Source organism: Salvia hispanica, chromosome 1 (assembly GCF_023119035.1).
Source record: "Salvia hispanica cultivar TCC Black 2014 chromosome 1, UniMelb_Shisp_WGS_1.0, whole genome shotgun sequence".
Taxonomy (NCBI): domain Eukaryota; kingdom Viridiplantae; phylum Streptophyta; class Magnoliopsida; order Lamiales; family Lamiaceae; genus Salvia; species Salvia hispanica.
The window spans coordinates 50,575,392-50,591,110 of record NC_062965.1 but is presented as its reverse complement, the minus strand read 5'-3'; the positions used below and the strand labels follow the sequence as shown (position 1 = coordinate 50,591,110).

At 38.2% G+C, this 15,719-nt stretch overlaps 2 protein-coding genes and 1 long non-coding RNA gene across 6 annotated transcripts; all 3 read left to right on the top strand.

Annotated features, from left to right (window-relative positions):
* Positions 1-765: 765 nt before the first annotated feature.
* Positions 766-5,804, top strand: LOC125200718. Of its 2 annotated transcripts, none has more exons than XR_007172748.1 (3): positions 766-915; positions 998-1,069; positions 5,390-5,804. It is a non-coding gene; the product is annotated as an uncharacterized LOC125200718 (long non-coding RNA). The 2 variants fall into 2 exon arrangements; XR_007172749.1 differs by having other exon boundaries at positions 766-919.
* An 829-nt stretch (positions 5,805-6,633) lies between these two features.
* Positions 6,634-10,534, top strand: LOC125200715 (disease resistance protein RGA2-like). The gene is made up of 2 exons (XM_048098458.1): positions 6,634-10,184; positions 10,283-10,534. The coding sequence occupies exon 1, from the start codon at positions 6,845-6,847 to the stop codon at positions 8,831-8,833; it is 1,989 nt and encodes a 662-aa protein (XP_047954415.1). The 5' UTR covers positions 6,634-6,844; the 3' UTR covers positions 8,834-10,184; positions 10,283-10,534.
* Positions 10,535-10,901: 367 nt separating this feature from the next.
* On the top strand, positions 10,902-15,560 carry LOC125200714 (disease resistance protein RGA2-like). Of its 3 annotated transcripts, none has more exons than XM_048098456.1 (4): positions 10,902-11,043; positions 11,353-11,428; positions 12,140-15,436; positions 15,550-15,560. In XM_048098456.1, the coding sequence occupies exon 3, from the start codon at positions 12,223-12,225 to the stop codon at positions 15,325-15,327; it is 3,105 nt and encodes a 1,034-aa protein (XP_047954413.1). In that variant the 5' UTR covers positions 10,902-11,043; positions 11,353-11,428; positions 12,140-12,222; the 3' UTR covers positions 15,328-15,436; positions 15,550-15,560. The 3 variants fall into 3 exon arrangements, with proteins under 3 accessions (XP_047954413.1, XP_047954414.1, XP_047954412.1); XM_048098457.1 differs by having other exon boundaries at positions 10,969-10,992; XM_048098455.1 differs by lacking the exons at positions 10,902-11,043; positions 11,353-11,428 and having other exon boundaries at positions 12,026-15,436.
* The last annotated feature ends 159 nt before the right edge of the window (positions 15,561-15,719 follow it).

Sequence of the window (15,719 nt, the reverse complement as noted above, 5' to 3'; positions counted from 1 at the left end):
AGGATAAAAGGCATATAGAAAGGTATATCATTTAAAAAAATAAAATAATAGTACAAAAGCATTAAAAAAACATAAAGTGTAATTTCTCAAATACCTTTTCCCTTATAAAATAATTTTTATGAAAAGAAGATAAATATGGTGGTTATATTATTTTATCTCTCCATCAATGGAGAACGAGATGATGTTAATCTTTATTGGAAACGACATGACGAAATTAATTAAAGTTTTCCGTGAACTTTAATTAAATAAAAGAAATGCAAAATTTGAAGTAAATATTTAAGCTTCTAAATTAAGTAAAGTTGAATGTTTATTTTACAAAAGGCTTTGGGCCATGGAAAAAATGGAGGTCCAAAATCAAATAAATAAAATATACAAGTTGGACTCCTATCTAAATGAGTCCAATCAAATTAAATAAAATTGTGGGAGATCTTTGAGCCCACTTTTTTTCTTCTTCAAGGTAGTTCCAACCTAAAATCTGCTCCGGCTTCCAGCTTCCAGCATCCATCCCACTCCGTAGTCGTTACCTGCGAGGAATTAAACAACGAAATAAATCCTAATTATGAGGATTTATCACAATTAACTCAGCCACTAATTACCAATTAAACCACCAAAAATAAATCCTAATCATGAGTATTAATCATAGATTAAGTGCAGACACTAATTATCCTTAAATCACCAATTAATTGAGAATTAATCTCAATTAACCCACATGATCCTACACCCTCAAATATCACGGTAGTTACTCCCCATTCTCACTTTCACATCTGCACTTCCAAGCAAATTGATTGAGAGAGAGCTGAGAGAGTAAAGTGAGGAGAAGAGCTGTTGGTTTACATTCTTTTTCCTATCACTGCAAGTCACGAAATAGATATAGAGGGATTCAAGGGGCTGCCTAATCCTCAATTCAACTCCAAAGTAGGTAATTCATTTCAAGATTTATGTTTCAATCTCCACAATCCTTTCCAATACTACAATATACACGAATGCCTCTTGACAGAAACAATGTGCCAAGCCAAGGGGTCCATTCCTTTCGGCCTTACAAACTCCACAACCAAGTTTACATCGCGAGGTATATTTCCTTCCCATCTCCGAATCATGAACTTTTACCATCTTGTTCATCATACATCAACTCCCACACAAGTAACTCGAATGAACTCAATTAACATGTAACATCGATCAATCAACAGAAAACGAACACAATCGATCGAACAGTCACGAATTCTAACTAAATCGAAACGCGAAAAAGAATATAACTTGGTAATGAGAACTTATCTTCGGGGTTAATCGGGGCTGTGCGGGGTTGTTTAGGGAGGTGAGGAGGAGAAGTAGGTGACTGGAACCTCGGTTTCTTCAAATTGGGGAGGATAGGGAAGAGCGAGAGCCGTGACTCTATTCGCCAGAATCGCGTGGTGGTGAGACCGGAAGAGATGACGGAAGTGAAGGGTTTACGATTTGGGGATCTCCAATGTTGGAAACGAATTGGGGGAGAGGAGACTCTCTGGTACCCTCCCATGGCGAATCACCGAGGTGACGGGAACAGCGATCGCCGGCGTGAGGGAGGAGGCGACGAGAATTTGGGGCTGTTCTAGACCTGCCCAAGGTTTACAGAACCGGCGGTTAAAGCCAAAACCGTAACCGCCGGTTATGGTTTCGAACCGAAATCGTGAGAATTTTCCCGAACCGAAACCGTTGATTTTTGAACCGTGGTTCGATTCAGGTTAAAAAATTGTCGAACCGAGACCGTGCAGGAACCGCCGGTTCCGGGCAATTCCAAACCGGAACCACGAAAAACCGGCGAAAAACAGTGAAATCAAGCCGGAACCGCAAAAAAAACCGCCGGTTCGGAACAGTGAAAACCTGCCGAAAAACCGCCAGTTCGGAACCGAAACCGAAACCGGCGGTTTTGGAACCAGAGCCATAACTGCGAAACACCCTCCGATTCGATTCCGGTTCAACAATTTCCAAAACCGTAACCGCCGGTTCCTGAATCGTAGGCACCTCTAGGCTGTTCTCAATTTGAGGATTTGGTGAAGGAGAAGAAATGAGGGAGAGAAGGGCGGATGGACCGATGGTGGAGGAGGGGAGTTTTATTATTTAATTTGTGCCTCTCCCTTATTTTGTTGTTGGGCTCTCAAAATTAAATTGGTGACATAAGGTGCCTTTTAATTAAAATATGTGGGCTGTCAGAATTTAATTTGTTGGACTAAAATAAGGGTTGAAGGTGTTACGTACGGAAGGAGGGCGCGAATGGTTGGCCGGCATAGCCAGCGATGCCTTGGGTGGCCGCCAAATTTGAAAAGGAGTTTAAGACGACGTTCTAAAAACCACAACAGTCTAATTTTCCTTTCCGAATAATTTAATTTTTTTAATTGATGGAGTACTTGATTTTAGAGGCTAATTTAGCATATTATATTGTTTGCGAAAAGGCCATCTCTAGAGCAAGTAGAGGTTGGAGAAAGAAATTTCAAGTTAGGAAATTTAAGCGAATGAGGTAGACATTCTTTTAAATAAAGAAAATATCTTTGAAGTATTTAAATTCTCAGTATGTTCTATCTTGCCATGTTTTATTTTGAACATTGCCTATCTGTTTGTCTAGAAAGGGGTTGACCCTACTAGACCAGTTTAAAGAAATCGAATTCCGGTTTGAGTCTGGGGTGAGCCCTTACTCAGGCTTGTGTACACCAGGGACCGTGCGCCATCCTTCGTGTTCTAAACCACCACCAATCGCCAGCCGCAGCAGGCGAGTCCAGCCCTCGGAGCTGCTGCCCTACTCCATACCGAGACCTTCCCAGCCCTTGCAACCGCTACCAGAGACAGCTCCATTGTTGGCCTCTAATCATCTTCCACAAGCTTCTGTCCCGAGCTCAAGGAAAAAGGAGTGGCAAATGAATCTGCAAAATGCTGATGAGTACGGTTTGATACATAAAGTTGTGACTTGTACTCATGATGTTGTGGGAGAAGAAAACATTGTTGAAGATAAATGGAAAGAGAATGAGATGAGACCGAAGGGTTTAGTTGGGAGTAAAGATGATGAAGATAGTGATATATTTAAGATGATCGAAATGATCACTACGCGCATTCGATCCTGGTACATGTGTGAGTTTCAGCAATCAAAAAAGTGAATTTCTTGCTGTGCAAATAGCAAAAACGGATCCATGTGATAGCACGAAAGAGCTTCCACATGAAGAAGTAATCAAGTGCTTTTGTACCGTGGGTGTTTGAGATCCGCTCGTCGCTGGATTGGACTCGTTGTTGTAATCCATTGCTCGATGTTGCTTTTGTACAGAAATTTAGAGAGAAAGAAAACTCGTTAAAACAAGTGGTGCAAATGAAAATGAAATTAAAATCGCGTTTATATAGGTTTTCAAAATTAAAAAAAAAAAAAAAAACGAAAATTGGCGCTGGCCGATCGGCACGCCACAATGGCGGCCAGCGCATCGGCCAGCGCCATGAAATCGGCTAGCCCTAGCCGATTTTTTCGCCGATATTCAGCTAGCCGGTCGCAATGGTTCGGCTAGTCGACCGGCTAGCGTCGCGAATCGGCCAGCCGCCATTGTGGATACTCTTATGAGAAGATAGGCCTTTTAGCCAAATGCTAATGTGGAATGAGAGGGCTCTTCCATAGTGAATGCTCTTAGGGGAATTTAAAAGAGGGAAGTATTGTCTCAACAGTTTCTTTATCGGGACTATAGGGAAGTTAAGGCGTAGGGACTAGGGACTAGGGAAATTAAAAGAGGGACTAGAAATGTCACTTTTTATTGGGAAGATGGAAGAAGGGTTTAGTATACTTTCATATTTTATACTCCCTTCCGTTTTTTATAGTTGAGTCATTTTTCAATTTCGGAAAGTTTCTTTATAATTGAGTCATTTCTATATATGATAACTTTTTTTTCTTTCTTACTTTACTCTCTCTTATATCTACTTTATTCACTTTATATTTTATTCACTTTATACTTTATTCTCTCTACCTTTTTCTGTCTCTTACTTTTTTATCTATTTATTTAACACACACAACATTCATTTCTAAAACTCCGTGCTGAAAAATTCCGCTACTATGAAGAAATGGAGGGAGTAGTAGCATTGAGTAATCAAATATTGGGCCATGATAAAATGCTAACTAATAATTATGTCCTTGTGTTGATATTTTTGATGCAATGTGTTGAGATAATTTGTGCAGGAGCTGAGAACTCAAAATTTTTAATACGATTCAAAGATATTTTATTTTTTTAACAGTTTTAAGTCTTTAAATACTCTAAATATTTAAGAATTCAATATATATATAGGGTACATTAAAATGACACAACCTCTTAAGGTGATACCGTACCACTATGCGGAATAATTACAAATACTAGTCATCTTAACTACATATACAGTACTGTATAGACTTCTATTAATTATCATAATCACAAGATTCAAAGAGAGAAACAGGAGGATTTTGAGAGAGAAAGAAGTGCAAATTCTCAATGCCAAGGCAAAAGAACCCTTGGAATTCTCTTGACAGACAATGTCTGAGGATGAGCGGTCCTCTTTTCTTGTACGTAATAAATATTGGTTTCATTAAAATTGCACGACAATAGCCCTCGAAAATCCAATAGTGTTCGGAACCTTGTTTCTGGGCAAAAAATTAGGATTTAACAAAATACAGATAAATGAGATTTAGGAAATTTGGATAATACATTGGAAATTTAAAAATATGGCAATATTAATAATAGTACATTGGAAAATTGAAAATATTCAAATATAAGTTTTTCTATTTTTGGCCGTCCTCCAAAATTAGACCAAGCCTAAATATGAAAAGCTTTAAACAAATTCACTAACACTTCTTTCACTAACTTTTCCCCTTTCTCTCCTACTTCTTCCCATCCCTCTCTTAGATATTATCCATAGCTTAAGACAGAAAGTCTTTTAATTAAATTCTGTTAATTGACTGGATATTTAAATCATATAATATCTTTTAGTAATTAAGAGAAGATATTATAAATTAAGATTTAAATCTTCTTCTCAGTCAGGGGTCCATGGAGGTTTGGATACAGGCCTTGCCCATCAGACTTACTACTAATTAATTTGAACCCACTATTTAATATAAGCCCAATTGGAATATTATTATTTTTCCACTATAGTAATAATATTGAATCACACATCCAAATCCGAAATTACAAGTATTTTGGGTATATTTTACTTTTTTATATACCTTTTCTCTTTGGAATGGATTACTTTGTGAAAGGGTATAGTTCCCTTTCTGAGAAAGTAAATACATGATGTATCTTTTCTATTTATCTCTCTCCCTCGGAGACACTATAAGTTAATAAATAAAGCGAAATTTCAATAAGTTATGTAACTATTTTCGAAACTAGCACCCTCTCATAATCTTTCTGTTTGATGCTGCCAGGCACTCGAGATAGTGAAACAGCAGAGCGGGGCGAAAGACAGTGCTTGAGAAGGACGCACACTGGCCCATGGTAAGGGCCACGTGGAACGAGATACGTCTGTGTTAATAGTACATAGAATACGACGTGGTTCCTGTTGTTGTAGATGAGTATAGAGAGAGTTAGAGGAGTAGGGCTTCTTTGCCTTAGGATGCATATCTCATGTTTCGATGGAATGTAGGTGGAAAAAGTTTCAAAAAGGAAGGGTAGTCGATTAGGTAAAAAGATTGGTAGAGTGTTGTTCCCAACTCCCAAAGTGTCGTGTTTCTCATGATCGTATTCGTGTTCGTGTTGACATAAAATAGATTACAGTTTATTTACATTGTTTGTGAGTTACTTTTTCTGTTTTTGCTGCCTTCTTCAAAGATCTTATGATCATTTTTACTCTGTTTTAATTTTGTTATTTTTAAGTCCTTTTTTAACTTGTTTTATTCTTGTAAGCCGGTTGCATACTATACCATATAATCACTTATTAGATTTGGATCTAAAATAATCATTTATGTAATTTACCATATGGATATAGATTAATTGATAAGCTAATATAGCAATTCGTTCAGTCTTGCTTGATTATTGATATTGGCTCAAAATAGAAAAACAAAAACTAAAAATATGATCTTGGTAAATTGGTTGTATATCGATTTGCTATCTTGAATAGGTTTAGGTTTAGTTTAGCTATTTGGGGTGGGACTTGGGAGAATGATTTTAAGTCTATAATTAGTACTCTATTTTTACGGGCCAGAGGGAGTAATACATAGGTCAGATTTTAATTGTTTTAGGTCGTGTTTTCTAAAAAGAACCAAAAATGACTTCCATGTAATATAAAACTGACATCCATATATTATTTGTGTTATGCATTAAGATTGAGTTATGTATATGTCACAATTTTATATAGTCAAAACCCAAATATATGTAGTTGCAATTATCTGGGCTACTAAGTGGTGAGAGAATAATTCCACTTTAAATTATTGTAGAAAGCAATGCAATGTGGTCCAAATGGAACCAATATATATGAAAAAGCGTTAAGAGGGTCGTTTGGATCATAGCATCAAATGAATGGATATGAATCTGTAAAATTCATATAATTTTATAAATCATATGGACAATCGTCATTTGGATCATAGCATCAAATGAATGGATATGGATTTGTAAAATTCATATAATTTTATAAAACATATTGTCATATGGACAATCGTCGAGGTGGCCCAACTCCTTTACTTTGACAAAGTATACTTTTCAAGCTTAAACAATTCTATTCTTGCTAACATAAACACACATTCCTCTCTTTCTCATTTGGCTATCAGAAGAAGAAAAGTTATCCATTGTTGTTTCAGGCTGAGGCATTTCTTCAACTCCTTCTTGACAATCTGAGCTCCCTTATCAAGGAGGAGATCGGACTGATCTTGGGCGTCGATGATGAGATGAAGAAGCTCTGCAGCACTCTCACCACCATCCAAGCTGTGTTGGAGGATGCCGAAGACAAGCAAATCCAGAGCAAGCCAATTCGAGACTGGCTGCGGAAGTTCACCGCTCTTGCTTATGAGATTGATGACATTTTGGATGAGTGCAACACTCATGTCTCCAAACTCAACCACTCTCCTTCCAAACTCAGCCGCTACAGCCTCAAGAAATTATTGTATCACCACAATATAGCAAGGAGGATGAAGCAAGTCAACGAGAAAGTGGAGGCAGTTGTTGCGGAGCGTGCTAAGTTTCATCTGCGTGAGATGCCTGTTGATAGACCAAGAGAAGCTGCTCTTGTTTCACGCGAGACAGCTTCCGTGTTGAACCAATCTGATAAGATTCATGGCAGGGAAGAAGATAAAGACAAGATTGTGAAGATGTTAGTGAATAATGTGAAGGAGGAGAAGAAGATGTCCGTGTTGCCGATCTTAGGCGTTGGCGGCCTTGGGAAGACCACTCTCGCTCGACTAGTCTTCAATGATCCACAGGTGGAAGAGCACTTTGATCTAAAGATTTGGGTTTGTGTCTCAGATAATTTTGAGATGAAGACTTTGGTGAAAGCTTCGGATCTGCAACACTTGGATGCTGCAGAGCGTCAACTTTGGGAATTGTTGAGCAGAAAAAGATATTTGATTGGGATGGATGATGTTTGGAATGACCACCAGGATAAATGGTTTGAGCTGAGAGATGTTCTATTATGTGGCTCAACTGGTTCATCCGTTGTCGTTACCAGGCGTCAGAAAAAAGTTGTTGATATGATGAGAACACTTCCATGTCATTGCCTCGAGGGGTTGTCGGATGAGCATTGTTGGGCACTGATGCGGCAGTGCGCCTTCGAAGCAGATGAAGAGGTGTCTTTGCAGCTGGACATAATTGGGAAACAGATCATGAAGAAATGTGCTGGAGTGCCCCTCGCTGCTACAACGCTTGGAGGAATCCTACGGTTTAATAGGAGAGAAGAGGAATGGATACATGTGAGAGATAGTGAGATATGGAAGTTGTCGGCTGAAGAGAGTTTGATAGTGCCTGCTTTAAGGTTGAGTTATCATCATCTTCCCTTGGAACTCAGGCAATGCTTTGCTTACTTTGCAGCCTTTCCTAAGGACCATTACATTGAAAAGGGACGACTGATCCTTCTATGGATTGCTCATGGCTACATTTCATCAAAGGGGGCTCTACAAGTAGAAGATGTTGGAAATCAAATATGTAATGAGCTACTACTTAGATCTCTTCTGCAAGTAGATGAGTATGAAAATATCGGTATGCATGATCTCGTTCATGATCTGGCAGAGTCAATAATGGAGAATAAAGTTCCCGGAGTACAAAGTAAAAGAAATCTAGCAAGTGCATCAACTATCCGCGAGGTAAATTTGCTACACAAAACTCTTGTGTTTCCCAAATCTTTTCAGCAAGATATGAACATTACTTCCATCTTGGAGTTCACAAGTTTAAGAGTGTTAAATGCCCCTCGTAGCATAGTACAAGATTTGCCTCCTTCCATTGGCAATCTTAGACATTTGCGATTCTTAAATTTGGCCTATTCAGAAATTCGCACACTCCCAAACTCGTTATGTACTCTTTGGAATTTGCAAATCCTCTACTTGGACTACTGTGATAGACTTGTGGCTTTACCTAAGAAGTTCACATCTCTACGTAATCTCCAACATCTAGGTCTTCATGGGTGCAACTCGTTGTGTGAGATGCCATCTAAAATGAGAGAGTTAAATGGTCTAAAAACGTTGAGTATGTTTGTTGTGGGTCTCAAGAGAGATAACAAACTTGAGGAACTGGAATGCTTGAACATCAGTGGAAGGCTTCAGATTAGGCATCTGGAGAGAGTAAAAGACAATATAGATGCTAAGAAATCAAAGATTGCAGAGAAAAACAATCTTCGAGACTTGTGCTTGTCATGGGAAAGAAATGATTTATATAAAGGAGGAAGTTGATGAAATGGTGTTGGAAGCACTTGAACCTCACCCCAATCTTGAATCTCTTTATATACAAGGCTTCAGTGGTAGATATCTTCCACGTTGGATGGAAAATTCAACGCAGAGAAAAATAGTTCATATAGATATAACTGATTGCGAAAATATTAGGCGTTTTCCAAAATTGGGAGAGTTACCCCATCTTAGGACGCTAGATTTAAAGAATGTGGGGGTGGAGTATATTATTGAAGAAGAAGTTGGGAGTGGACACCCTGTAAAGATACAATTTGTGGCTCTGGAAAGTCTTGATTTAGTTGATCTCCCAAATCTTAAGGGACTCTCAAAGGAGCAAGAGAGTAGTAAAGAAGCATTCCCGAATCTGGAAAACCTAAGTATCAAGCGTTGCTCTTCATTAGTATTGCCATCACTTTCGTCCCTCGGAAAGTTGAAGCAACTAGCATGCAGAAGCTCAGATTTGGCTCTATTATCTGAGCACGACATTCCTAGTAATCTGTCAATCGAAGTTGAAGAGAACCTGGCATGTTTCCCAATAGAAGCGCTGAAAAAGTTTAGTAAGATGCGTTCATTGACAATTGAGAATGCAAAAGAGATCTCCGTGACAAGAGAAGGTCTGGAAGCCTTAAAAGAGCTTACAAGTTTATGGTTAGTAAGTTGTCGGACAATGAGATGTTTAGAAGGGATGCTGCTGCACCTTACTGCTTTGGAGAACCTCACCATATCGAAGTGCCCAGAATTACTAGAGTTGCCTGAGGATATTAAACATCTCCATAATCTTAAGTTCCTCCAGTTACATATGAGATGTTTACCGGAAGGAATGTCGCAGCACCTTACTGCTTTGAAGGAGCTCTACATATGGAATTTCCCAGAATTACATGAGTTGCCAAAGGATATTAAACATCTGCCAAATCTTAAGAAACTCTATTTATATGGCCTTCACAAGCTGACACGCTTGCCTCAAGCCTTTCAGCACCTCTCTATTCTATACCTTGAAGATCTTCCTAAGCTGGAATCACTTCCAGATCAGCTACCATCTCTCTATACACTCAATGTTATGAGCTGCCCAAAAGGTTGTATCGATTCCTGATCTGCCAAATCTGAAACACCTAAGGGTCATTGAATGCCCACAACTGGAAAGGCGATGTCGGAGAGGAAGTGGAGAGGATTGGCACAAGATTGCCCACGATCGCAGCATCACTGTTTATCCAAATTAACTCAGCTATTTTTTGTTGATTCTGTGTAAAACAAGTCGAGCCAACATATGATTTCAGTAATTTGTGTTCAAGTGATCACATCATTCTTCAAGATTAAGAAGATGTACCAAAAACAGCATTGGAGAAAGATTACAAAGATGGTGAGTAATTGTATTTCAATGTATTCTTCTTTATTTGTTATTTACACGGAGTACAATATACTGACTAGTGTTCTTGTTTATTTCTTTATATTTCATAGTGTTGGAGGAACTTTGAAAAGTTGGCATTGTGGCAGGGGGCGAAGTAGTACATCTTTGAGTGTGCATTGTCAAATGCAAATGTCTTAGTATATGTGGCTGAATTTCTGTGTTTAAGTATTTGGTGGCAAGATTTTTATTGTGTGCTTGTAGTTAGATGATTTTTTGGAGTGTGAAAGCTGAGCTATGCCTATGGGTGAAATAATATTGTTGTACTCCATCATCGAAGATTCCAATTCAATAGAATATTCTTCACTCTATATTTTATTTAAATTACATATTATTAGTAAGAGAGAAGGAAAAAAGTAAGAGAGAAGTTTTAAAAACTTTCCTTTTTTGAATGTGCCCTATTTTTCATGGACTACCAAAAATGACAAATGTGCCTTATTTTTCGTGGACGGAGGGAATAATTTATTTAAGATATGTTTTAAATATAAATTACTATTAAATAAGAAATCATACAGCTTGATAATTAAATGTTTATATTAAAAACGTTCAAACTTAAATTAAATTATACTTAAGGATATCATAATTGCATCAACATACTATTTAGTTGTTGTAATTTAATTATCTAGTTTAAACTAGAACTCCTTGAGAGCAACAAATTCCATTACTATGAAAAAAGATAAACACCAAAGTCCTCTTTAGATGAATTCCAGTTTCAAGAAGATGAATCGCCGGCGGCAAAAGCTCTCTCTCTATCACTCTATCTGTGTGTAATTAATGGATGATTGCAAAAGTTGGATATTTTTACTCAATTCAAGTGAAGTGTTCAATAGTCCATTATGAGTTCTGTTTGGTTTTCAGTCTTTGATAAATTTGATTTTTGCTCAAAATCGGAAAAAATAAAGCTAAACTAAAATTATGATCTTGGTAGTATTTTGAAGTGCTGTGGTGAATCTGTTTGGTTTATGTGAAATGCACAAACATGTCAACAATGATAAAGATTGCTAGAGGCATGATTAAGGACTAATGCCAAGTTTTTGTGTTTTCACTTAGCTTTCTTGAAGTTTTTGTAGTTTATCTGATATTAATGTTGGTGTATGATTGTTTGATGTTTGAAGATGTTCAGGATTCTGTTTGGTGCCCGAAGACGTAGATGTTTGAAGTTTGATGGCCTTCTTTTCTCATTCCGAGCCAATAATGAGGTAGGCACTGTAGTTTGTTGTCCGTTTAGAATGCTGGTTACTTGGTTCGGTGATCGAGTTGGAACTTTTCGACTAGTAAGCTGAAACGGAGTATATTGTTGTTCGATTATGTGTTACGGTTCTCGGTTGATAATTTACATAGGTAGAAGATGTCCTTATATGCCTGTTTCTGCCAAGTCTTAACATATTTTCATTACTTAGCTGGAGTTTCTCTGTTTATAGTAGAGAATATGCAGTTTTGCTGTTTATGATGTATTATAGTACTTCTGAATTATGTGTTTCTTATTTTTATAAGATCTTAGCTAAGTTTCTCAAGTGTAAGTTATTAATATATAAATTCACTGATATGTAAATTTACGCTCATCATAGTTTAATAGACAAAGAAAAGGTAGTCTTAGGGAGTGGTTCGAAATGTTTAGTGGGATGAAAAAGTATTAAGAGGGTGAAGTCGATCTTATCATCACCCCATTAAACAATTAAATCTTGATTAACATATAGACAAACCGACTAATTTACATGTAATTATTCCATTACTAACTTTTGAATAATTGAACAAAAGACAAGGAAAGGTGGCATATTATTCAACTCTTGCAAATACAAAGTGACAATACAAACATACAATATACCATCATCCTCTGACATTCATCCTTCTCATATCTGCTTTGTCTATCAGAAGAAGAATCGTTAATTCTTATTGTTCCATAATGGCAGAGGCATTTCTTCAACTCCTTCTTAACAAACTGATATCTCTTATCAACCGGGAGATCGGACTGATCTTGGGCGTCGACGAGGTGATGAAGAAGCTCTACAGCACTCTCACCACCATCCAAGTTGTGTTGGAGGATGCCGAAGACAAGCAAATCCAGAGCAAGCCAATTCGAAATTGGCTGCAGAAGCTCAACGATATTGCTTATGTGATTGATGACGTATTGGATGACTGCAACACTGAAGTCTCCAAACTCGACCACTCTCATTCAAAATACAGTCGCTATAGCCTCAAGAAAATTTTGTATTGCCACAAAATTGCAAGGAGAATGAAGCAAGTCAACGAGAAAGTGGAGGCCATTGCTGCGGAGCGCACTAAGTTTCATCTGTGCGAGATGCCTGTTCATAGGCCAAGAGAAGTATCTCTTGCGTCGCGCGAAACGGCTTCCCTGTTGAATGAGTCTGATAAGATTCTTGGCAGGGAAGAAGATAAAGACAAAATTGTGAAGATATTGGTAAATGACTTGAAGGAGAAACAGGAGATGTCTATGTCTGTGCTGCCAATCATCGGTGTTGGCGGCCTTGGCAAGACCACTCTCACTCGACTAGTCTTCAACGATCCCCAGGTGAAAGAACACTTCGATGTAAGGATATGGGTTTGTGTTTCTGATAACTTTGAAATGAAAACTTTGGTGAAAGCAATGATTGAATCTGCCACGGGGAATGAAAAAGCTACGGATCTGCAGCACTTGGATGCTACTGAACGTCGCCTCTGGGAATTGTTAAGCAATAAAAGGTATTTGATTGTGATGGATGATGTTTGGAATGACCACCAGGATAAATGGTTTGAGTTGAGAGATATTTTATCATGTGGCTCAGCCGGTTCATCGGTTGTTGTCACCACACGCCAGAAGAAGGTTGCTGATATAATGACAACTCTTCCATGTTATTGCCTTGAGGGGCTGTCAGATGAGCACAGTTGGGCGCTGCTACGGCAGCGAGCCTTTGGACCAGTTGAAGAGGTGTCACCAGAGCTGGAAATAATTGGGAAACAGATCGTGAATAAATGTGCTGGAGTGCCCCTGGCTGCTACAACACTTGGTGGAATTCTACGGTTTAAAAGAAAGGAAGAGGAATGGATATATGTGAGAGACAATGATATATGGAAGTTGTCGCCTGAGGAGAGTTTGATAATGCCAGCTTTGAGATTGAGTTATCATCATCTTCCGTTGGAGCTAAGACAATGCTTTGCTTATTTTGCATCCTTTCCTAAGGACCATTACATTGAAAAGGAAGAACTGATCCTTCTATGGATGGCTCATGGCTACATTTCATCAAAGGGGGCTCTTCAAGTGGAAGATGTTGGAAATCAAATATGTAATGAGCTACTACTGCGATCTCTTCTACAAACAAATGTGTTATACCCAAACGAGATTGGTATGCATGATCTCGTTCATGATCTTGCAGAATCAATAATGGAGAACAAAGTTCCTGGAGTACAAAGTGAAAGAGGTCTCACAAGTGCATCAACTATCCGCGAGGTAAATTTTCAACAAAAAACAGTTGTGTTTCCTAAAACTTTTCAACAAGATATGGACCTTACTTCTATTTTAGATCTCACAAGTTTAAGAGTGTTAAATGCACCTCGTAATGCAATAGACGATTTGCCTCCTTCCATCAGCAATCTTAAACATTTGCGATACTTGAATTTGTCTAGTTCTAAAATTCGCACTCTCCCTAACTCGTTATGTACTCTTTGGAATTTGCAAACCCTCAACTTGGATTACTGTGTTAGACTTGTGGCTTTACCTAAGAAGCTCACATCCTTACGTAATCTCCAACATCTATGTTTGTGGGAGTGCAACTCATTGTGTAAAATGCCATCTAAAATGAGAGAGTTAAATGGCCTGAAAACATTGAGCACGTTTGTCGTTGGTCTGAAGAGAGGTAACCAACTTGATGAACTAGAATGCTTGAAGCTCAGTGGAAGGCTTGAGATTAGGCATCTTGAGAGAGTGAAAGACCATATGGTTGCAAAGAAAGCAAAGATTGCAATGAAAAAACATCTTCGGGAGTTGAGGTTGTCATGGGAAAGAAATGATTTAACCAAGATAGAGAAGGAGGTTGATGAAAGGGTGTTGGAAGCACTTGAACCTCACCCTAATCTTGAATCTCTTTGTATGACAGGCTTTAGTGGTAGATATGTTCCAAGTTGGATGGCAAATTCAACGCTGAGAAAAATAGTTACGATTAATATAAGTGATTGTGAAAATATTAGGCATTTTCCGAAACTGGGAGAGTTACCTAATCTTCAACAGCTGTATATAAGGAATGTGGGGGTGGAGTATATTATTGAAGAAGAAGTTGGGAGTGGACAACCAGTAAAGATACAGTTCCTAGCGTTGAAAGAATTGTATTTAACTGATCTCCCAAATCTTAAGGGACTCTCAAAGGAGCATGAGAGTGAAGAAGCATTCCCAAATCTTCAAACTCTAAGCATTAAGCATTGCTCTTCACTAATACTGCAACCACTCTCATCCTTTCAAAAGTTGGATGAACTAAGATGTCATAGCTCAACTTTGGGTTTATTATCTGAGCTCGACATTCCTAGGGATCTCACCTTGGAAATTGAGGAGAGCTTGACATGTTTCCCATTAGAAACACTGGCAAAGTTCAGTAAGTTGCAATCACTGAGCATTACGGATGCAAAAGAGATCATTGTGACAAGAGAAGTCTTAAAAGATCTTACATGTTTAAGTCTAGGGAGTTGTTGGACGATGAGATCTTTACCTGAAGGGATGTTGGAGCACCTTACTGCTCTGAAATCCCTCCATATATTGAATTGCCCAGAGTTAGTAGAGCTGTCAGATGATACTGAACATCACCATAATATTTCGATGCTTGTGTTATGGTTTCTTCCCAAGATGACGCGCTTGCCTCGAGCTTTTCAGCAGCTCACTTATCTATACTTATTGGTTCTTCCTGAGCTGAAATCAATCCCAGATCAGCTACCATCTCTTACCTTGCTTGGTGTAGGAGGTTGCCCAAAGGTTGTATCGATTCCAGCTCTGCCGAATCTGGAAGTGCTAATAGTCATTGGATGCCCACAGCTGGAAAGGCGATATCGGAGAGGAAGTGGAGAGGATTGGCACAAGATTGCCCACGTTCGCCATATCAGTATTTCTTCACAATAACTAAACTATTTTTTGTAAAACAAATCAAGCTTGACTATGGTTTTAATACTTTGTCTTCAAGATGAAGATGGTGCACCAGAAATAGCTTTGGAGAAAGTCTATGAAGTCGGTGAGTAATTCTATTTCAATGTATTATTCATTAACTTTTTTTCCTTTGTTTTTGTTTATAGGAGTATAAGATAAACTTACTCTTATTCTTGTTTATTTCTTTATTTTTCACAGTGTTGGTGGAATTCCTTTCGAACGTCTAATTCGATAAATAATAATCAAAATGAACAAAATAACAAATATCGCCAGTACTACTACAGGACTTGTTGGCAGAATAGCGGTTATACGTATCGAATTAAATCTCACCTCGAATTATTCAATTCAGAAAATATAGAGAGTATTAT